This window comes from Rhinichthys klamathensis, unplaced genomic scaffold, assembly GCF_029890125.1.
Source record: "Rhinichthys klamathensis goyatoka isolate OS25496 unplaced genomic scaffold, OSU_Roscu_1.1 h1tg000309l_1, whole genome shotgun sequence".
Taxonomy (NCBI): Eukaryota; Metazoa; Chordata; class Actinopteri; order Cypriniformes; family Leuciscidae; genus Rhinichthys; species Rhinichthys klamathensis.
This window is the reverse complement of record NW_026606827.1, coordinates 1,148,691-1,173,520: the sequence shown is the minus strand read 5'-3', so window position 1 is coordinate 1,173,520 and position 24,830 is coordinate 1,148,691. Positions and strand designations below refer to the sequence as shown.

At 39.2% G+C, this 24,830-nt stretch overlaps 1 protein-coding gene across 2 annotated transcripts; it reads right to left on the bottom strand.

Moving 5' to 3' along the window:
• Positions 1-3,720: 3,720 nt before the first annotated feature.
• Positions 3,721-22,954, bottom strand: stk40 (serine/threonine kinase 40). 2 transcript variants are annotated; one of them, XM_056270832.1, is made up of 12 exons: positions 22,731-22,954; positions 21,689-21,721; positions 19,900-20,026; positions 19,451-19,536; positions 17,131-17,274; positions 15,685-15,909; positions 14,965-15,017; positions 10,801-10,916; positions 8,375-8,519; positions 5,175-5,294; positions 4,859-4,943; positions 3,721-4,339 (listed from the first exon to the last, which is right to left on the bottom strand). In XM_056270832.1, exons 2-12 carry the CDS (start codon positions 21,692-21,694, stop codon positions 4,121-4,123), a joined length of 1,326 nt encoding a protein of 441 aa, XP_056126807.1. In that variant the 5' UTR covers positions 21,695-21,721; positions 22,731-22,954; the 3' UTR covers positions 3,721-4,120. The 2 variants fall into 2 exon arrangements, with proteins under 2 accessions (XP_056126807.1, XP_056126808.1); XM_056270833.1 differs by lacking the exon at positions 21,689-21,721 and having other exon boundaries at positions 22,731-22,953.
• Between the last annotated feature and the right edge of the window lie 1,876 nt (positions 22,955-24,830).

The window sequence follows — 24,830 nt, the reverse complement described above, 5'->3', positions numbered from 1 at the left end:
GTGAATGTTTCTTGCTGATCAAATTGCTCAACAAAACAGGACACATGCGTTGAATATGTCAGGGGAGTGATTGCTATCAAAATATGCTTTCAACAGATAATTGGCTTGTAAAGTATTAGGCTATTTGGTTTTGCAACTCTTCTGGGAGATGTACTTTAATGTGTTGGACTGATATGATTTGCTTTAAAATAGTTCTGTGTCCAGGTCTTTGACTAATAAGGTTTGGTCCACATTGAAGCTTATTCTGGCACACACAATTGGCACACGGGAGAGCAAGGTGAATAGTGACCAGCAACCTAAGAGCTCCAACATCAACACAGACGTTCAGATGCTTAACAAATGAACACACACACTGAATAAAAGTCTTCTGTAAAAGGGGAAACAGATACTTGAACAACTGATTAAAAGAACATTCAAAATAAATACAGATTTGTTTTTTGTTTTAAGAAGAATCTGTAATAAATAATAAAAAATTAGATCTTAAGGGTTAGTCTGGATGACATTACAACAAACACTTCGGAACTGCTCTCAATATCACTTCACCCAAACAAATCAATTTAATTCAGAAAAGATAGTCTGAGAAGACAGTCGTGGATGTCATTTCATACGTCTACCACAAGAGGACAGAACTGCATCTAAAATGCAAAGAAAGAAAAAAAAAAGGTAAAAACCCCCTACATTTTAAATTCATTTAAAATGAAAGGTCATTGAGAATTAATTCAAATGAATAAAAAGTGATTATTTCAAATAGAACAAAGTCTAATGCTATTATTACTAAAGATATTATTTTAAATACAGGTTTTTTTTTTGGTTTTTTTTAAATACTGGTCTAAAATGCACACCTAAAAAAACAACTTATACACTTCAACTACAGAGAGACAAAGATTTTCCATATCAAATTTTATTGCTGACATGCATGTAGAGATTTGATGAAGTACAAAAATATGTCTTTTATACAAATTTGTTTTTCATCTCTGTACAATTACCCAGTTTTTTTTTTTCTTTGACACCATTCTAACCAAGCAGCTTACAACATCAAACGTTCAGGCAAGTTTCATCATGTTTCGTTTTACATCAGATTTAGATTTTCCAGTTTTAGTAAAAGATGCAAAAAAGTAACCATTCTAAAGAGAAATCTCCCAATTTATGAAACATCTGCACAAAGTGGCCAAAAAAAGAAAAGAAATTCAAAGTCAAACTTAATGTTCGGTATCTTCCCTTGCACTGTCTTTGTGTTTGAGTATTCATCATTTGCAAAACACCCACATTCACTCCAATATCTGCTGCATCTTATGGCACGTCTTGCTAATTAGAATCATGCACTAATTGCTTTTAAACTGTATACAGAGCTCAACAAAGTACGCTTGTCATGCTGCAGACAGAATTTGGACATCACAAAACTGTCTATGCAAGGTGGGGGGGTGGGGCACTTGCAGTCACTTAGGTAGGGGGCATATTAAACAAAAATGTACTAATTTCTTTCATCTAGGTTTTGGGTACAGACTACACAACCACATCAACAGCAGTCATATTGCAACCGTACAGATTTGCTATGATATAATGGCTTTTGTGAGAACTCTACGCTGACCTAGTATATAGCCTTGAGGCACTCCTTATTGTATCGATGGAAAGGACTTTGATTTGCTCACAAATAGCTCCTCTCACCATCGAGTCACATATTATCCACTACAATACTGCTTTATAACCAAATAAATTCACATTGAGCTGGGAAAAACTAATGCTTTCAAAGGTGGCTTGTGTGGAACATTGGTGTGATTCTTCAAAATAATAATACCCTGTACTGGGTTTTGCACTACTGATGCCCATTCGCCATTACGATGTCTTTCACACTGGCCAGAGTGCGGTATCATCCTTACCTCGCAAGATAAACTCTACATCGATTCTACATGTCATGCTAATGTGCACATTGACTTAAAATAGAGCTATGCAAAGTCAGTCTCCTAATTAGTGTAGCTTAATATACCGACAGGATTGTTGCAATAATTATTCAAGAATTTAAAAAAAGAAGGAAAGAGAGTCAATAAAACAAAACCTTCACTGAAGATAGAAGGGGAAAAAACGTGAGAGATCACAGCAATGCTTTCGAGTGATATATGATCTCTACATTTACTATGGCAGATTAATTAAAACAGCAAATAAATTAAAAGGAAAACAGAACGGTAAGAAAGTACTACCAGCCTTTACGTCTTTGAGAGAGGAAATCAAGGTGGAGATTAAAAAGGACAAGTCAAGCTGCTAGTCATGAGCTCAGAGACCTACAGTACTGGATGACCTTTTCATCTAATGACATGAGTGGAGCCAGACATAAAGGCATTGCAAACTAAGCCACAGGTCCATGCAAGCCAACCGCCTAGTATACTAAGATATATTCTAGCATCAAAAGTACATATTCACTGCTCATGGTTGAGAATCTGTTGATAATCTAAGGCAAGATATCCCACAGTTATGCTTTATACAAATGGGGTAGCTTAAATGGGATTGGAAAAGTCAAATGAGATTAAGAATCTGTTTCCTTGCAAAATTCTCACAAAAGAAACAGACTAAGAGGAGTGAGTTTGATGGCATTTCCTTCCTGATGAGCTTGAAATATTGAATAACCATACATGGAAATGAGGGGTAGGTGAGGGAATAAAATTAAAAGAAACACAAAAAGAAACAGTCCCCTATGCAATTGGTTTCTTTGTATCACGGTGGCCAAAAACGTTCCCTAGCGGCCAATCCTCGATCCCTGAGCTGCAGCTGAAATCTGTGTGGGGAACGAAAGCACCGGAGATAGAGGACATGGCAGAAGATGCACTTTGATGGCTTGGCATGCTATCAGAGGGTGAGCGCTATAGACGGAGGGAAACAAAAGGAAAGGAGGGCTTAAGGGCTGTGCTTACAGGGCTTATCTTGGCTTAGACTTCCGCATGACTGCCGGCTCAGCCGCCCTGCTTCCTGACAGTTTCATCCCATCACCAGCTGTCCCATACCTCATCTTTTTCCAAGCACAGCCCCACAAAGAGTCCCTATGTGATATACCCACCAATATCCATGGCTGTCCCACCCAGCTCAGCTTTCGAGAGCCCGTTGTAGTGGCATATACCATGTTTAAAATGTACATTTCTGTTTACAGTTGGGAGGAATGCACAGGAAATGGTGGTCTTGATATATATGCTGCCTTCTGATTGGACGAAAGCAAACGGGGAGAGTAACGTACCAGTAACGCCGGTTTAGATGCCAAGTTAAGCTTTTGGTTGTATGCATCCAGACACAGATGCTAGCTGCCAACAGAAACCCATTCAAATAGAGGAATGAGAAACATGCGCTGCTATGATTTCAGTAATATGAGGTTATTAGCTTTCTAACTTACACTTAACATCTTCAAATGGCAAAAAAAGAGAATAATCTTACTTAAAATGCTACTGTTATTGTAGGAGAGGAGGGGAAAAAGCTTATTTAGATTGAGGAAAAACCAATCACTGGTTTTGACACAGAATAGTTACACAACCACAATCCTAATGCTCTTGAGCCTGTGCTTGTCTCCCCCTCAACATAAGGAGTCCTGCTTTCATAAGAACGGAGAGCATTGTTAAAAACTGACCAAGAAAGGAGGAAATAGAGAGATAGAAAAAATGGTAAGAGGTAGATTTGCAATCATAGATGCAGATGGGAGCGGAACAGACAAACTGGTTGAGGGGAACAGAACGAAAGGGTTGATCATGTGATCCGAGGCATTTCTGTAGAAAGTGCTGGGGGAGAGGTGGGTGGGGAAGGGTGGTTGTGTGTCATCTGCTACATGATTCTGTTGGGGTATTGCTGAAAGTGTGTGTGTGTGTGTCAGTGTGTGTCAGATTTGGGCAAGGATTGGCATGGTGGAGGTGGTGTTGGTGGTCAGTCTCATTAGACCTTTGTGCCGCCCATAGGCAGAGTCTGTGTCCTGTGTGGATGAATAGAGCAACAGAGCACTGAGCTGTTCCTTGGCCCTTGTTTGTGTCTGCCAGACTCATGCTGCATACTCACAAACACTCTCTCACACACAACGTACATACAAGTGTGCGCCTAGTTCGGAGGCTCAATCCACTCCCGGTGACCACCGCCCATGGACAGAAAGGCGGTGTTACTTCCGGAGGAAGCGCTGGGCCAGTATTGCGGCATCCAGAGGACTGATGGGCTGTGCATCGTGGCCGAGGCGCCTCACTGGAGGCACGTTACCGAAATGCCTCTTGCTGAGGAAGTTCTTGGTCTCGTGTATAGTGTTCTTCTCTTCAGCCAACAAGAGCTGTTGCCTCATGTAGTTCTCAAATTCGTACTGAGACGACTCCTCTGTCACTTTCGCCTGAGGATATAATAAAAGACTGTCTCAGAGCCAGTAAGAACCTCATCATAGTAATGCTAGTTAAAGAGTAATTCCTATTATTCTCAATCCCAACTTAATAAGCAAAGACAACTGCAGACAAGCCACTGGTTGGTTGGTTGAAACACTGGCACTTTCAAAACATTGTCAGGTTGGCAGGATTCTCAAGCAGAGCAAACCAACCAATGGTGTGAGTTTAAGGTGGGACTATCAGTTAACCCGTTTTGAAAATATATTTTTACAATTTCGTTCAGAGCTACAAGAGGCACTACACAATTTTGGCCCTTATTTATAAGACACAAGTAAAACAAACACGTACGATGTTAACAAATCAGTTCATACATAAATTGTCCCATTCATTTAAATGCAACAATTTATGCAACAGAGTTTAAGCAGTGGTTCTAAATAATTTTAAGTTAACCTGTGCCCCTTGTGTTTCATAAAAAAAGTCCTTCACCCTTAAACTTTCATATAATTGTAATTCCAACGAGTGGTACTGACCTCCTGAAGATGTTCGGGGTGGTTAAGCTGATCATCTATGTCTGGCACCACTTGTAGAGGGCCACTCAGCGAGGACACAGATTGCCTGTTTAAAAAAATAAAAATCTTTCAATGACACATAGGAATTTTCAGCTGTATAGCCAAGGGAGCTTTAAATGCATCATTGAAAACTGCAATGGATTGCAAAAATTGTGGCGAGACAACATGGCTGACCCAACATGACATCACCCCATCACATGAATTCCTAAGTTGTCTGACAAGAACTCTTGGCTAAAAATGGAACTATAAAGCTGATCTCATATCAGATGAGACGCACCAGGATGCGATGATGGCGCTCAGAGACTCGAGCACCTCGGTGGCAGTGAGCCTCTGCTGGGGGTCAAGCACCAGAAGCTTCCTGATCAAACACACCGTACTTTCTGATACCCGCCCATCCCTGCACAAACAAAAGACAAAGACGCATAAGCATTTACATTAACATTTCACAGACTTCATTGAATGTAATAGCTCACCAAAAATAAAAATAAATAAAAATAAAAGTTCTAAGGTGTGCAATTATTTTCAGGGAAAGGCACGGCTAAAGTAATTCCAGGCAGGTCTTGACCGCATTACAGTTCCATATCACTTCGCCAAATGATTTCAGTTATTACAAAGGTCCTTACAGCCTACAACAGCTAAAAAACAACACTGACCAACCAAATAATATATAGTAAGCAATATAAAAACGTCAAAATTATTTCCATGTTTTTGCCACAAAATTATGTTTTATTATGTAGCACATACTCTCTCTCTCTCCCACTCAAAAGCGTAAACTGTACTAAAGGTTTCTGCGAGAGTGAGGGCGGGACCTTGATATCCCAAATGATGATTCACCAATGGAAGAGAGTGAAGGGGTGTCGTCCATCTTTTTTTACAGTCTATGGTACGGACACACACTCGCACAGAAACATGTTGTCAGTGCTGCTCTGACGATTTTATCAGTAAAATCGTTTAGCAACTTAAAAGCTACATGACATTTCTCACTAGCGAGGTAATAATGGCTCTGTTCTTGAAGCAGATACACTTACAGTTTTGCTATTAGAGATGCGACGCGGTCGCGATGCCACGTGCTCGTTTTTTCCAAGCGCGTCCGTGCCGCATCGAGATAAAAACATCTCAATTTTTCAGAATGCCGCAACCGCACCATAAGAGCACAGTAGGTCACGTGACAAGAACCAACCGGAGCGCAACCGCCCTAGCGCTTGGAAAAAGGAGAATGCAGCACGCCCAGCGTTTTCTACGCGTTTTTAGGCGCTATATGTGAATCCGGCCTTAGTCTGCTATCAATGGCTCAAACCTCCATTATTAGCACTAAAATTGCATTTAGAATTGGCAAGTAGGGTTGCCACCTTCAGCGGCTTGCAACAGAACACATTATTATATTACATTTGATTATTGTATTTATTTCTACATAACTCCGTATATGTTCAATATATGTTGGTGTGCCTTAAGCAGTCATTCTGAACCAGCAATCATGTTTTTAACAATTCTGCCGGGATGGGATGATTTTTTCCATTTTTAATTTATTTACTACTTAAATTATGACAACATTATTATGCAATTATTTGTCCCATTTTTATTTAAATAATTTAGCACTTTTTCAAACTTTTTTTAAATGCCATACATTGTGTATGACAGATAGGATCATCAATTACTATGCATATGATTAATATTTAAAACGATAAATTAATAAATAACATTAATTATCATCTATTAATTAATCTGTCTAATAACATCTACGAATATAATAGTTACCTGTCTACCAAGCTCTGACAATGTATGGAATATTATATTAAAGGTACAATATGTAAGAATTTTGTAATAAAATATCCAAAAATCACTTGCACAGTGTGATATATTTCCTGCAGTTGTGTACTTACAATATCCCAAAAGGCTCCAAAGATTTTTTATTTCAGAGAAATTCCAATTTTAAATAAGTGGCCGTCCCGGAAAAAAATGTCGCCTGTCAATGACGCAAAATCCGCGCTATCCTCGGTTTCCGTTCATACTGCCACAGCCATGACGTAACCATGGCGACAGACGTGGACAACTGCGTAGTGCGCAACGTTTAGCGGCACGCAGTTCTTGTTTCTTTCAAACATAGACCATGGCAAGCAGACTTTGGGACAAACAAGGAGAACTAAAATGAGGATCAATATCAGCGAGGCGTTTTTGAGATGCCGAGAGCTAGCGTCCGCGACTAACTTGGACTTGACAGAGCTTCACGAGTCACGACTTGACAGCTTTATTAGACAGGTGAGCAAATGTACATCAATGTTATATAACGTTAGCTCAACATGATGAAATGTTAGAATATGGTCAGTTATTCTAATGTTGATCTAGCTTACTGCTAGTTTCGTATAGAAAACGAACTAACACGTAGTATAACATTATAACTTTCAACACACATTAAAATGACGTTTAGTGTGATAGTGTAGCGTTAGACCAAGTGAAGCAGCGCTGCGTTACCTCACAAGTTTAATTCGTCTAATAAACTGACCTGTGTGAGTAATTCAGCACTTGCGAGTAGTTCGGTAGAATTAAATGTCCTTATTCCTTTATATACGCGGGACTCGCGTGTGATATCTGTCTCTTTAGCAATCGCGACCTGCTTCATACCACTGTAATGTTAAAAAACATGAATGTTTGCACTCATCCATAAACATTATTAGATCCATCAGCTTGACAGCAAGTCCCATCATTCAGCTCATCACTGCGTCATAAACCTACGCCTTTGTTATTGTTGGAAACTGCGCCCTCTTGTGGTGAAAAAAACCTACATATTGTGCCTTTAAGAGATTATCCAAATTTAAAAACAAAAACAAAAAAACAATAGGCCTATACTTTTAAAAGTACAGATTTGTCGGTCACGGCATGCTGCTCACATCGCACCGTGTGAGCAAATGAAACTGTGTAGTTCGCCTTACGTTCATCATTAGTTACTGGACAGACCCATTGAAACCTTTTTCATATCTGGAGAGGACATGAGCTCGACATGGTTTTAAAAAACCATGCATTACGCCCGTTTACGGCGCATCATGTTCTCTAGACTCCGTCGCTATGGAAACAAAGATGCCGCTAACATGCAATCACCCGCAAATTAACTTCTCCACTACTTCTTGTGAAATTGATTTCATTATAATTACTATTAGTATTATACACATTGCAAAATCCTTATTTGTTTTTTCCAACTATGTGTGGGTCTATGTACCACCTCGGGTGTGCATTATTTTCTAAAAATTCAACAGCCCATCATCAATTATTCCTTACTTATACTACGGCAAATGTCATATGACAATTTTGTGTGGAACAGAAGAAAATTTAATGAAAATCTTGACACACGATGTGAACAAGTGGGGTTTTTTTTATTATCGAGTGAACTATCCTTTTAAACAAGGGCCAACACAATATTTGCTAATTAACATGTTTAAACACATTTGATGAATATCAAAGCACAGAGATAATGGAGAGACTCACTCAGGGATGGAGTACTCTGCTGCTTTGATCTTGCGGAAGAGCTCTTGAGGTATACTGTCATAGAACGGGAACTGGCCGTAGAGCATGGTAAACAGCACCACTCCGAGTGCCCACATATCGCTGGGTTTACCGCGGTACGGTCGACCTACATGGAAACACAAAGTGCAATTTCAGCAGGCAGCTCTACAACAGATTGCTTATTCAATCAGACTCGAACTTTCTCTTGGCACAGTATCAAACGCTACACAAGTACGTTAGAGGTTTTCAGCACCCATTACTCCAATCTTCAGTCACATGACCCTTCTGAAATCATTCCAATATGCTAATTTGGTGCTCCAAAAAGATTTGATTTATTATCAATGTTGAAAACAGTTGTGCTCCTAAATATTTTTGTTAACAAAACATGATAAAAAAAATTCAGGATTCTTTGATGAATAGAAAGTTCAAAAGAACAGCATTTATTTGAAATAGAAACATTTGTAACATTTGTCATTTGTGATCATAACATTGTAAATGTCTTTACTGTCACTTTTAATCAATTTAATGCATCCGTGCTGAAGTATTAATAAAAAAAAAATCTAATTGACCCCAAACTTATGAATGGTGTGTTTAAAAGATAGTGACACTCTTGGTACCATATGTTATATAGTCCCCCAAAACCTATTCACACTCACCATACTGGTTTGTTTACCACCATAAATGGGCAACAGAACACAACATGCCAGAAGAGTACAAATGAGTCATGGGAGCTTGTTTTAAAAGAGGGGTTAATTGGGTAGGTTTCTGTTTGGTAAACAGCTTGATTTGCATGGTATATTTTTCTGTAATGTACACATTATTTCTTTTTACTTTGACCCTACGCATGAGAAAGCGAAAGAGAGGTAGAGGAGAGAGAGTGAGCGATGGAAAACAGTGAGAGGAAGAGAGAGAGAGAGATAGGGAGAGAGAGCAGGAAGAGTAGTTCCTCTCTGCATGACTCATTGTGATGACTCACTGAAGCAGCTCTCCCTTTGTTCTGCTGTCATATTCGGCTGATTTACTCCCGGTTTCTTTCTGTCATTTTACTGTGAATGGAGACCACAAACAAGAGCTCGACTGCGCCTCTATTTAACATGCATGCTCGGAATGCACCATCTAACCAGAGCCTACATCCACAGAGGTCTCGGAAAAACCCAGAAAACACATGAAAGACAGTTTTGGAAAGGTTGTGTTGTCGGATATTTTAGCTAGTGCATCAACTAAACGAAAAAGATTTGAAAGCACAGGAATTTTTAACCATTTCATACAAATAGCACTCTGTTCATGGGACATTAGCATACATAGTACACAAATATTGATTTTGGATAAAAGCCAATTTAGTTTTGAATGAATCATACTTGTACTTAATTATCAATGTCATTACGCTTTATTTAATTTTTCACTAAACTGATGGCGTCTTTGAATTAGGCAAAACAAAAAATAGGTATCTCAGGAGGCAACCTTCCTTTTGGAATAGAAGCCTGTGATGCCTTGATGCACAGGTTTTTGAAACTATATGAATATATTTACATACTTTGTTTTGCAATGTAAAAAACAAAAACAAAGAGAGTCATTATTGTACTTCATACATTTTAATGTGGGAGGGACAACGAGACATTTAGCTGAATGTCAGCTTCTAGTGGCTTGAAAGTAACTTTAATTGTTACCAGAACAATTGTTGGTGATACAATATTTGGCCTGCTGAAGACCCCTGAATATTTTATATTTTAGGAATATAAATATTTAGTAATATTTATTAAACATAAGCTAAACAATTGACAGCATATGTAGCCCACTGACAAAAACAATATTGACTAGCCACATTTAAGTTTGTGGATTTTTTTTTATAAAAATACACGGGGCAAGTGTGCAATGCTCCATAGACATCCACCGTAAGTATTTCTTAACACATGTTTTTAGAAACAAAATTTTATATAAAAGGTCCAAATATTTATTCTTTTGACTACATAAATATACATATACCTCTTTCGACTACATAAATGTTTGACACAAGATAAACAGCAAGTCTCATGTACTGAAATTACATCACTTGAGTGAACTTCGGTTCCACAAAGAAAGAGATTGTTTGGAAAGATAAACCTCGTGATAAAACCGCTGTTAATTTTATCTGTAGCACTGCTGAGATCTGCCCGAGGGCCATGACAACAAGCTTAAGGGAAGAGTTTTGGTATCGAGTCGTTGAGGAGCTAACAGGTCAGTCCTGCGGCACACAACACAAATAATGACTTCAATAAAAGTAACTATTGCTCATCCATGCCGACGGTTTGTGACTGCTGTCCTGATTAGGGCCGGGTAGGTGGTTGGGTTTATGAGCTTTGATTACAGTGGTGACATGAAGGGTGAGTCACACACATAAACACACACAGAGAGAGAAGCTAGATTCTCACCACTTAGGACATCTGGGCTGATGTAGGCTGGACTGCCTCGCTGGTCCTTTAACAGATCTTCTTCACTCACCAAATGCTTGCCAAGGCAAAAGTTTGTGATGGTGATCCGATGGGTCCTGGAGCACACAAACACAACATGCCGATGACGTCAAAAAACAACCATGAATTCAAGTCGCACTGTTTATTAAAAAGACAGCTTGTGAAATAAAGGTCATAATTTACCACAAAATCAAAACGACAAAAAAAAGACAAAATTATATGTTATATAAAGAAAATCAGAAATATTAAAAGGGACAGTCCACCCAAAAAAAATGATTCTGTCATTTACTCATCCTCAAGTTGTTCCAAACCTGTATTACTTTCTGTATTTTTGAATTTCTTTCTTCTGCTGAACACAAAATATATTTTGAAGAATATAGGCAACCAAACAATTGAAGGGCCCCATTGACTTCCATAGTATGGGGGAAAAAATACTATTAGTCAATGGGGCCCATCAGTTTTTTGGTTATTAAATGATGACAATTTAAATTTTTGGGTGAACTATCCCTTCCTTTGCAGCATAACATTATTTTCATTACATGACAATCTATCTTGTCTAAAGAAAAGGCATTTATTTATTCTCTTTAAATAAAATTCTTGAATTTTGTATTGCAATCCGATTCAGAAATATTTGTTTTTGTTAGATTCACCCTCAAAGAGGCACTCTAAAATTCTGTATTCAATTCATTTTTACGACACACAAACACACTATATATATGCATATCAAAATGAAACTGTTGTTAGGTGAGTCGTGTTTCTATCTGTGCAAACATGCCTTTGATATTTTTGTCTCTGTCATTAAATCTAATCTATGGCAGGGAGCCATTCTGCCTTTCCAGAAAGCAGAACCCAACATGACAGAACACACCGTGACTGCACTTGACAAACAAGTGAGTCACCTGTGGCTTCTCACAAGCTCGGTGATGACTAATCTTTGCACCTCAGAAAGGAAAGAACAGCACTTTTTCAGTGACAGGCATGCAATGAAAACAAGCACACCAACATAGAGAACCATGTAAAAAAAAAAATACAATCACATTTACAATGAGCAAAACTAACGCGTCAGCTGACTGAGCTGAACTGGGGGACCTCCAATGTGAGAATTCACACAGTCAAGAGCTGTAATCTCCCTTCACTCAAAACAAAACAAAAAATCCACCACAACAGCTACATCTCTCAGCTACATCCTCTTTCCCATGCTTCCCCAGTTACGCTCTCACTTTCACACCCTGAAAGTGACTGTCACACTTACGCCTAACAGTTACAAACAGGCTCGTTCCAGAAGCTTTGTTTTTCCCAGAAGAATTTCTTACTGGTTTAAGGCTCATTACCATCTTCATTTAAAAAGGAGGGTCATGATTAAATTAGATTAGAAGTGAAAAGAGAGTTGAGATTAGTCACAATGGACTATGTGAAAAAACGCTATCCATTCTACACAGCATCTGTACCAGTTATAATCTGTTTAAGTTTTCAATTTCAGCTTACTTTTAATGGTACACACTCATCGACAATTTGCTAAAGTTTATGCGTTTCAAGGTATTTGAATACATAATATATTCAAAAGTTTTGTGTTGAATGGAGATGACCGCGTCGTTTTTGCACGGCAATTTCACATGGTGGCAATATTTTCAAATGACATGCTCCTAAATGTCACAAACTGGTTGTCTTCCATGACGTTCTTTACATGCAGCATCTAATTCCTGCTAGATTTAATCTTCATAATAGTTTTAATCTTCATAATAGTTTTATTCTAAATGGAAGCTTTTATCTGACTCCATGACTGTTTGAGCTTTGGTTCTCGAACGAAAAAAAGTCAGCAAGTGTTTCTCCTCAGGACATTCTCATTGCTCACTCTCCTCTTCCTGCTCAAGTGAAGAGACCAGAAGCCTCCCAGTCTCTCAGTGCTGCTAAAATTAGCCCCCGTTGATGGGAAAAGTTAAATGGTTTAAACGCAAGAGGAAGTCTCGATGTTGAAATCCGGTCAGAACTGCCTCTGCAGGGTGAGGTTAATGTGGGATTTTGATGCAATTGTTTAGTATTGGAGTTCCTTTGCTTGGGCAATCTGTGCTGTACGAGGAACAAAGATAATAGTGAAAGCAAATGTGCAGATCAGGCAATTTGTTCACTTTTATAGAGCCTTGATGGTGACAGCCATATGGTGCTCCCTGAAGAGCGAAGTGTGTAAGCTGTGAAGGAGGGAAAAGAGGTATGAAATGATGGCACCAACGCTTGTGAAATGTGAGAGAAGCTTCCGCACTACATGGCAGTTATTGACAAAATGCTGATGATAAAGCCTTCACAGGTTGATTCTGCAGCATGCAGAAAGCTCCACAGATATTACATGTCAGAACCACATTCAGCAGTCATTTTCGAAGGCCCAAGTATCATGTCATGGACCACTTATGACCAATACCGAGTACTTTCCATTCCACCCAAATCCAACAGTCTGCCGGCTGGGCAGGGTCACACAGACAGTCGAATCAGAAGGGTATTTGGAGAGTGAAAAAGCGAGGGGGGGAGGTCTGCCAGCGTTACATGAGTGTGACTCAGCTCTGAGCTATGAATCCTTTGGCAGAGGGCTGTATTATCTCCAGCTGGGACACAGTGTTCTGCTCTCTTGCTGAACTGAAGCAGACAGACCAGACTGCTCGGTTTCATCACCATAGGGTCCAGTGACAAGTGTGCATACGTGTGGATGTTTTCTTTTGCTGTTCATCAATGCAATACCAGTCTTTTTAATTGACTCCCATGGAACAAGCGTAAAATGCTTGACTCAACAATGGCACATGCAAGAAATTAAAATGAAAAAAAAGAGAAAAAAAAGAAAACTAAAAAATGCACTGCCACACCAGGCAAAAACAAATGCACTGAAACTCACGTGTTACTCAATGTTCATATTTCATAACTCGACAACTCTTTTCAGAGAAAATTTAGAATTGCATATGGGTAGCCTAAGTTTTACCAAGCGATATTAATTTGGGGTTGATTTGTTTTTTAATGTTTATAAAAAAAATATTTGATGCACACCAAGGCTGCATTTCCAACAGTAACATTTTGAAATATTATTACAATTTAAAATACATTGTAAAATATTTTCCTGTGTGGCAAAGCTGAATTTAAGCAGCCATTACGCCAGTCTTCAGTGTATTTGAAGAAACAGTGATCCCATTTTTTTTCACAATGTAAAGGTCTTTACTGTCAAGTTTGATCAATTTAATGCATCCTTGCTTATTTCTTAAAAAAAAAAAAAGCTGACCCCAAACTTTTGAAAGGTAGTGTAAGTTAGAAGCATTTTTAGATAAAACAGTAGGCTTTGTTTTTCTGTGGACTTGAAGGGGTTAATGCAAAAAATGCTGCATAATGCATACCATCTATTCAACCAGCCAGAACGCAAGTACAGTTGCCTGTAAAGAGACAAGGAAGAGAGAGAGGATGATGAAAGAAACTAGACCCACTCCTCCTCTCTCTTACACATGCCACTGAGCTTATATGGTGTGACGGGTTTCGTAATTAGACAAGCTGGGCACTTATGTGACTGAACTACAATATGTGAGAACTCAGTGGCGAGCAACACATGCTGGCAAATGTGACAGGCAGAACTGAGGATTTTCAATTAGTCAGTAACTCTCTCGTTCCTCAGGACAGTTAAAATGGCAGAGACAAAAGAGCTGTTTTTAGAAGCATTCCCATTCCACAAACGGCAGAAACACATGCACACGGCACATATGGTGTTTGGAGAGGGTCTTTATGGATGAGGGATTGGGAATTCCACTAGACCTATCTGATTCACAGTGCTTGCCGACATCAGATGCCTTCAAGCTAGCTAAAACATGTGCGGTTTTACCAGCCCCCCCCTTCCCTGGCTCTATCACCCTCTCCTTTTTTCCAGGGAATGAACCAGGGGCACGTTCCATGCCTGTTCGTTTTAACTGGGATAGTTTCCCGCTGCTCCCTCCCCTCCCTCTTCTGCCTGTGGGGATGAATCACACTCACACTAAGAGCTCAAGAGGAGAGGGGTCAATGAGGCCAGACGGTGCTCCATGAAACCTCAACAGAGACCTGAGCGCACAGAAAACTCCACTAGCACAGCGTTAGCAGGTAAAAGGAAGAGGAAAGACGTCTTACCTTTTATTGAGCACCATGTTTCCAAGCTTCAAGTCTCTATGCACGATGTTCTTCTACAATGGTAAGAACAGTGAACGGTTACAATATATACCCAGCAGGTTCGAAATGCTGCCTTTATATTAAAGATGGCAGTTTAAAGCTGTGTAGCGGACATTACATTCTTTTCACTTTAGTAAGTTCTTTTTGTCCTGCAGCACCTGCCAGAAGGTGGGATGTGCACACAATTACTTTTATAAATACGGTTACAATATATACCAGAAGATATGGGCTACAAGCTGGACAGCATGCAACCTGACAATCACCATTATATTATATTACAAATAAATCCCATGCATCATCCACCACATTACTTTAGGTGAATTACAAATTAAAATCAACAAAAAAAAAAAAGTAATGTGCAATCATTTTACTTCTGCAATATGACAAACTTCCCAAAAAACAAACTAATTCAATGAGAAAAAAAATTGCAGGACATTTTATCCATCAGAACCAAACCATAGTACAAAAAAAAAAAAAGTAGCTAAAAAAATAAATAAAAATCAAGTCATTCCAATGTGCCTGGCATTGCAATCAAGTTATGAACTAATACTGAAACTATTAATCGAAAAGGCAGATATAAAAAAATAAATATTAGATTAAAAAAAACTTTAACGAAAATTAGAAATGCGCCCGGTTTTGATTTGGTCTTGCCTTTAAAACCAGATCACCATGGCAGCTCACCTTATGTAACGCCTCCACCACTCTCACCACATCATAGAAGATAACGATAGCCTCGCGCTCGCTCAATCGCTTCTCTTTGATGACATAATGCTGCAGGTTGATGAGGTCGGCCGTCTTGTCGCTGAAGTCGTGGGCACAGAGGCAGTCGAGCACCAGACAGATTCGTCTCTTCATCTTCCGCACTTTGTTGGCCTCCATGTCCTCGACAATCTCATAGGATCGGTCCTGAGACAGAAAAGTGAAAGAGATAATGCGTCATAAAAGTTTTGCGCTGACAATAATTGCAGGGACAGCATAAAAGACTTTGCCTCGGCCGACCCAGCAGTGCATTTAACAGTGTCTAACAAAGAAAACGGATACATAACCGCACCATTAAGCTTTTAAATGGCGCGGAGAAGAAAATACTGTGTTTCACGTACAAGATGACGCTAATGGACAGGTGGTACAAAAAGGAAAGCAGCGATTCTCCTGTATGACTCGGCATGTGCAACAGCTTGAATGATAAAAGCCCTCTTTCGGTCACCTGAGACCGGGGTCAAACGAGGGCCACAAATCGATCGGCAGTGTGGTTTGTGTTTGCAATGACTGCGCCTCTGAACACAAGAGGCGATCCATAATTAACTGGCCCACTCTAGAGACAAGCTATAATAAACCAATCAATACTGCAAGCTTCAATGAATGGCCCTGACAGCACAGTACAGCTTGTTCTGCAGACGATTTTCACCAGGGAAGAAAGGAGAGGTCTATGATATAGTTAAAAGCCGACGCAAGAGAGGGAGGGGAAAAAGCATCTCAAAGAGAAAGTAAGTGGTGAGTCACTGCTAGCACTTTGTGATGAAAATGAAAATAACTGAAGGAACAAATTAAGCTGTGAGACTGAGGACATACACAAGGGGAGGGACTATCTTTAGGCGTCTCAAATCGATTCAATTTTGATACAAAGTGTCACAGACAGATTCCAAAACAAGTTGATGCATCAAATTTCAAAAGACAAATCTTTGATGAGTCAAGGCTGATTGTGTACTCTCATCCAACAATAGAAATAGAAAAATAAATAAATAAATAAATAAAATAGAAGAGGTGGTTCAGCTCTGAAAAAAAATGAAATGCACCATTATAGCAAAACATAGTAAATTTTGAGATCAATCAGCATGTTTTCTGTGGATGATCAATTTTCAATTGTGTTATACATTTCGTCCTGTGTAAATGCATGATGCTAAATTGTTTTGTTTTTTCACAATGATTTATAATTAATAAATACTATTTGTGAGGCTCAAAGCAGAACCATTTGAGAAAGAATCATGATGCAATGAATTACTTTTTCCCACTCCGTCCTGATGAACAAGATGCCAAACAATTCCAGCAGCTGCACAAATAATGCATCTTGACAGTTATTAAAAAACTGTAATGACACATTCTACACGAGCTACTCCTAATTGGTCTTACCTGGAAGAGGCCGTGATGGTGAACCACTCCTTCTTGGTTGGAGAGCAGTGACAGTAAAGAATACTCTGTATGCAGGAGCATTTTGCCTTGCCTTTCTTCCTGTGTCTCTCCCACCATGTCCCCACGTTCTTCCAGGGTCAGAATCTACAACAAAGGTCGAAGGTAAGAAGACACCACACCACTAGATCCTGTTCTAAACCTTCCTGGGGGTCTCTTATCTTCAATGTGATGGAATACTAAGCTATCAACGATCTTGAGGCAATACAGAGGGTCCATTAAAGGCTTTATCTTCAGAGAAGACAAAGATAAGTCCCTCACATGTCCTTCAACACATCTGCACAACGATCTGAGAGACACTAGACCAGGGCATGGAAGAGTAGGGTCAAAAGGTTGACAATCACCTTTCAGTCAAGCCCCTCCAGTAACAGGCTGGTTCATAAACAAAAAAGTTTAATGGTCATCTCTGAACCAGAGTTGGTCATCAATTGGACAGGATTGTAGAGATTTGTTGAGGCAGGTCAAAGGTTCATGCAAACAGTTAGACATACAGGGGCTTTTGTGTTCAGAAGCAGTCTCACTTCCCTGGTCAGGACACGTTTGAATCACGTGGGAGGGTTTTTGTGAGGTGATACAGAAGGAGACTGTCAAAAAAAGCAATTTTTGCTGATCTGATCTCCAATAAAGAAAGTGAACCGGGATCCCCAATTAATCAAGATCTTCACAAAGATGTCTGACGGATCATTCACTGAACGAACTTACTGAATCCACAGCAGCTACTGAATAAATAATTACATTTCACTTATACATACACACTACCGTTCAAAAGTTTAGGGTCAGATAATAAAAAAAGGTAAGAAATTGATCAAAAGGGGCAGCAAAAAACTTTAAATAAAATGCAAATAAATGCTGTTTGAACTTTCTATTCATCAAAATGTCCAGAAAGGTTTATTTTAGGGCTGTCACGATGTTAGATTTTTCACACCACGGTTATTGTGGCCAAAATAATTCACGATATCGATATATCGCGATATCTATAGAAACCTTGAAAAATGTTAAATCAGTCAAATTAATTTTTACTTTATTTAATTTTTCTTTTTTGCATTTTTACTTCTTGCGTTCTTATATTTGAATGCACATTTTTTGTGAAGTAAGACAAGCATGTTAAGTATATCTGGTTTCAAACTGGAGCGAAACACTGTCTGAATGTTTCCTGAAGAACTGAAAAGCTCTTAAACCTATTGTTGCGCCGGTGCAAGTCATGCAGATTTGAACAAAACAAATCAAGTGCAAATACAAAAATAAGACGAGTAAAGAAAACGGGGTACTTAATAATCACCCTTTATTTAAACATATGAAAACAAAAACCCACTGTTAACAGGTTAATGTCACATTTCCCATTCCATGACTAGTAAAATAATCGCAATTTACTCTCTGTAAAATAGCGTAATCCGCAGTGTGATGGACACGGAGATGGGTAAAAAGGTTGGTGGCTACACATTCTGCAGATTGGGTTTAAGGGGGTCGCACACCGGACGAGAAGCGCAGCTCCGCGCCGCGTCGCGTGTAGCACACCGGACGCGCACTTTCTCAGTTCATGGCCAGCAATATTGTTATGTTTAAGGACATTATGAAATTAAGATCATGTCTGTACTATGTTATGATTGTACTGTACAATTAAATACAATCGTTGCTAAGTCTGCAGTCTGAACACTTTACCTCAGTCAGAGCGCATCCGTTAACTGAATGATTTGAGAATCTCACCTGAAAATCCGAGCCATTGCTGGGCGTCGCGGACAGACGCCGAATGGTGCCGGCGGTGGTGTGTGTAAACTCCTAGAAAATAATGTGTTCGAATTTTAAAGAATTCTCTGCGCTTCTCGTCCGGTGTGCGACCCCCTTTAAAGTGCTGTTTTCTTTGAAGCCGAAGAACTCCCATACCAGAGTGGCTGCGCGGGCGCGCGCTGCGTCTTCTTCTCATTTGATAGATGTCGCGGGTGCAATACTGCCACCTCAACGGGCGCTGGAGTATACGTGTCATGTTATCATAAAAGTCCTATTCATTTTAAACATCGTGGTTATCGCCAATACCGGTATATTGCCACACTCTAAATTAACACGATGTCGATATTTCACGCTTTGAATATCACGATTATCGTCAATACCGGTATATTGCGACACCCCTAGTTTATTTCAACAAAAATATTAAGCAACTGTTCAACATTGAGAATAAGAAGAAATCACCATATTAGAACAATTTTTGAAGGATCACCTGACCACTCAATGCTAATACCATGTAAACAAGGCCTAAAAGAGTACTCACTTTTAGCTGGTAGAAATCATCCGTCCCATCTTTTCTGGCTAAACACTGCACTATACTCTGCACGGGGGAGTTTCCCAGCCGAGGGCCTGTCGAGATGGGGAGGGATAGAGAAAAGGAGTGTGAAAAGATGCAAAAGGTAGTGTCAGTGCAGAGCACAGCAATCCCCCTTGAAGCCAATCATAAACACTCATTACAGTGCCCTGCACTACCACGTCACACTGCTATTTCCAACTGTGACGGGTGCATTTCAAAGGCAAGACTGCAGTGTGATAGTGACATACAGGGAAAGACCTGCGGATTCAGAAGTGAAGCAGTCAATCCAAAACATTCCTGCAATTCTTTTCAAACACAGGCTTCCGAATGGAGTCATACCTCCTCCTTCTCTTGCTTGAATAGAAACACAAAAAGATAGTGTTGAAGATTCACTTGCATTACCCTAGGTGGCTTACCTAAAACAAAGGGACCGGCTCTCTTAGCATTGTTGCCCGATATCCCAGGACAAAGGAGCTTGCTGGGTCTGCCGGATGACTCTCCGGCCCCTCGTTCCGAAGCACGGCGTTTGGACATTCTGCAGATCTGAAAAGGCCAAAAACATTGAGTCTGCGTCAATACTCAATTGATAAAAACAACCTGACATGCAAACGTGGCTTCTTGACTAAAAACAAAACTCAAGCGCACCAAAACAATGTAACCCTAGGACACTCATCCATTCCATTCTTGCCTTGAGGGCCAATAGCCAACCCAATGAGGTCTTTCAGTACACTGCCAAAAAAGTGTGAGTTATAAAGAGGGCAAATAACAGGTGGGGGAAGGAAATCTAGCAAAAGCCATGCCATCCCTGACACCTCAAATCAGTGAGACGCCATTAACAGCTCTGCCCCTGTATGAATGACAACCCATCAGAGCCACCTGCATTTGCATGAGCAAAGATTAGCAGCAGGTGTGAACTGTTTATGTGACTTCCATAATAGACAATAGAAGCCCATTTACAAATGGTGCCGCAGACCACAACCTGCTCGAGAAAGGCAAACGTTGAGCACCGATGGAGCTCAAATGAACTCAAATAAAGGGGAACTCTGAACTCTGCTGCTGCGATTCATGTTTTCCCCCTTTCACTATTTGTAATCCTTCCGTTCCTTAATCTGCATGGGTTTATCTGCAAATCTCTGTGGCGTAATCTGCATATTACAAGATTTTCATACTGAACGGTCTGTAACAGGGAACATTTCGAAAGCAAAAATGTTCAGAGACCACATGACGAAGTGCAATAATAATGGACAAATATTTATGATAAAGAGTTATTTATTTCAGAGGGCGCCTGCTTGTTTTGTTGTATAAAGGGTTCTTGTATAATCTGATGACTGTTTCTGTGGTCCTACAGAAAGTCAAGTGGTGCTATGGATGGATTTAGTGTGATTCACACAAGCCCTGGGGTTTGCACTGGTAGCAATTTGTCAGAAATATGAAATCCTGCTGTTTGACACCAATGGTAGAATGACACACGCAGCCTCCAGACATCATATCACAATGCGAACAGGGGGTGGGGGAGCGCATTTAGCATCGCGGGCAGTTCTGCACACCTTGGGCTCTTCAAAATCAATCTCAACTCTGTTTAAATTAAGGGACAATACAGAGACTGGACATGAAATCCCAGTAATAAAATATCAATCGATGTGCTCTAATAGTGAATACATGCAAAGCCGAGCTAAAAAGGCACCCACATTTTGAATTTAGAGTTACAACAGACAGTTGTGATTCACATTTACACTATAAGCTTAGTTGAATTGTAATTTTGAATGAAATAGAAATTCAAATGTAATTCTGCAACAGAGCACACAGCTTGTCTCGAGGACGTAGGAGGAGGTACAGTTGGCTGTTATCGCAGATCATTTTACACGTTTACAGCTTTTTGTCTTTCTGGACCCAGACTGTTGACAATGTGACAGACGGGGGTGAGAGACGTGATTGCTTTCTCATCAACTCTTTTGACATGCATTATTGGAGAGCTGACATCTCAAAAACACCAAGACTGAAAATCTGACCTGCAACCTGAAAGGAAAAGAATTAATCTACGGGTTGGTATTAAACCATCTGTAATAATTTTAGGTCATGCCAAACATGAATGTGGTGGAAATTCCCTCACTGACACTAAGATGCACATATGCATACAAAGACACAATATTGAATCCATTTCAGAGCTAGTAAATAAAATTCTCAGGAAGGATGTCAATTACTCACCCTCATGTTGTTTCAAATCCGGATGACGTTCTTCTGTGGAACAAAAAAAGGAGACACTAGACCGTCTCAGTCAACATTCACTTTAATTGAATGGAAAAAAACATAATGAAAATGAATGGTGACCAAGGTTGTCAGTGCCTAATATTCAGCTTAACATCTCCTTTTGTGTTCCACTGAAGAAATAAAATAAAAAAATCATACATGTTTGGAACAACATGACAGTGAGTAAAAGATGACCGAATCTTTTTTTTTTAGGTGAACTGTCCCTTTAACAACAACATGCTGATGATGAAACCATGCTATATGAAAGATTACTCATACTGCATTGCATTCATCAAAATGAATGGATGGAGTGTGGTCATCTTATGGCATTATGCACACATCACAGTCATTGGAGAGGTGAAATATCATCCCTGCATGATTTAAACGCTCTGATCCACGGTGTAGCAGAACATCTTAATATTTTATAAGATCTAAATATACTAGCTGTCACTGCATACAAACTTTAGAACCTGGCACCGGCTGACAGCTTGATGCAACCCGTATCAGATGCGCGTTTTGCACACGTTTTGTTTGATATTTGGATGTCTAAGATTTGTGGTGTGTAATGTTTCCATTAATAGTTAACGTTAAACAACAGCAGAGGGAATAGAATAGCAGAATAGCACTGCAGTGCGATCACAACAAAGTACACGGCGTACACTTACGAACGCTGTCAACCAGCTCCAAGAAAATTAATAACAACAACCACTAGTATAAATGACTTAATGAGTGTGTATAAGAAAACAAAAGATCGTGCACTTATTTAAAATAACGAGCCTATTTGACTCCCCTTAGCATTTGAAAGCGAAACTTGTAATTATTTGTATTCTTGCTTGTATAGTCAATATCTCAACATATTTAACCGGACGACAATTGAATCGTTGCAAAAGCGTGCATTTCAAGACGAAATTAAAAACCACAAAGCCAGTGAGTTCACCGTGTCCTTTTAACAGACTGTGAAAATCTCCTCAACCGACCGACGGGCCATTTAACAACTTACCAAAACCGCCGAGGGAATCCTCTGTCGTAGACTAATTCTCACTCATTTCTGGCCGACTAAATGTTCAGCAGGGACGCACCGACATTTACACTCCACCACAAAGCGGTTTGTTTCACGCGAACTGGAGAAATTTCACGATTACCGACAGAGGTTTTGAGGGAAAAGCCTTCTTAGGACAACTGATCACATCTTTCCATAGCAGCACCACCTGACAACGGAAATGACGCACATGCTGTGAGTGACGGAGCGGCGCAGCCAATAGAAAATGTTCTTTGGAGTTCCCGCCCCCTTACGTGCGTTCTTGAGATTGGCATTCTTCGCTTGGCGTGGAATGATAAACGTACATACTATGTAAACGAGCAGTAGAGTACTACTGCATAACTCTAGTCAAGTTTTGATAAATGTGCAGTTCTTTGGAATAAAATAATAATTTGATCTCACTCAGACACGTATGAAGCAGTAGGCCTATACTAACAAACTAGACCCATTTATTCTTGAGTACTGGAACAAAGCAAGTTACAAAACGGACAGTTTATGTATGTAAGAAATTATTTTAGATTAATATTAACATGCTCAGTCAGAGGCCTATTCATATTTTATGCACTGCAGACAGGTGGTTTTAAAGGTTATGAGTCATAATATAATGCCATTATTTTGCAAAAAATAAAGAAAATCAATCAAATAAAATGTTGCATTTGTGTAGGCTAAAGAACATTCTAGTAATTTTGTTTAATATAAAAGTGGAAATGTTGTCACTTTAAGAAACTGCTAAAGCAGTGGGACGTATCTCAGACATCAGAGCCCTATGGCACATGAATTTCACCCAAGACTAAAGGGTAAATTAATAGATAAATAATAATGTATCTCTGTTCACATGAGCACAGCAAACCTCCGGGGGCTTCTTGCATGCACAAGACCCTCGAGATCGTATCCAATTTTAGATCCCCCAAAACTAAACAGCTGCACCCACAACATTAAGTTTCAATTTAGTGGGTTGGTGCAGCGCTGCATGTCAAACAGAGAGTGTTTTTAAAGGGCAGTAACTGATTTAAGGCTGTGCTGTCTTCCTGTCTTGACTCAGCATGGCCTTTGCCTTAAACCACATGAAACACTTTTATAAGCCTGTGGCTAAACATTGGCCAACCCACGGTGTGTGGGGTGGAAACTGTGAATCATACTTTACTAGTGCCCATGCCTGATAAAGAAAAAGTGGTATTGAAAAAGATTGCAAGGACAATTTCACAAGGACATGAACCTAATGCCTGGACTTAGCGTAATTACCTCTAGTTCTTTACTTTCCTTCATATCTTGTCAAATACTGGAATAACAAAACATTTAAAATGTTAAGAATATAGTTATAAGTGTCATTATTAAAATATTACTCGGCAAAATAACACATTCTGAAGCACATTTTAATTGTGCTTTAATATTATATATATACCATGTATATATTGTGTGAGCCTTCAACCAGTTTCTCAAAATATGATTAATGTATTTTATTTTCACAATATTTACAAGACATTTTGAGTCACTCACTTTTATATCACAAAAATTATACTGAGGTCTGAGATGTCTCCAAATGATTCTTATTTGTTTAAAAAAATATTTCAAATGATTCTTATTTGTCTTATTTTATTTATATTTGTTTGACTAGAATGCACTGAAATATGAAAGCAATTGTTTTTTTTATTAATTCAATACAGATTTATTTAATTTGCTTTATATATTTTGCAAATATATGGAATGATTTAAAGGAATAGTTCACCCCAAAATGAACATTTTGTCATCACTTAACTCACCCCCAAGTTGTTTCAAACCAGAGATTCTTTCTTCTGCTGAACACAAAAGAAGATATTGTAAAGAATGTTTGTAACCAGACAGTTGATGGTAGCCATTGACTTCCATAGTATTTATTTTCCTACTATGGAAGTCAATGGCTATCAACTGTTTGATTACCGACATTCTTTAAAATATCTTCTTTTGTGTTCAGCAGAAGAAAGAAACTCAAACAGGTTTGGAATAACTTGAAGGTGAGTAAGCGATGACACATTTTTGGGTGAACTATACCTTTAAATGAATAAATGAAAGAATGTTTTAAAA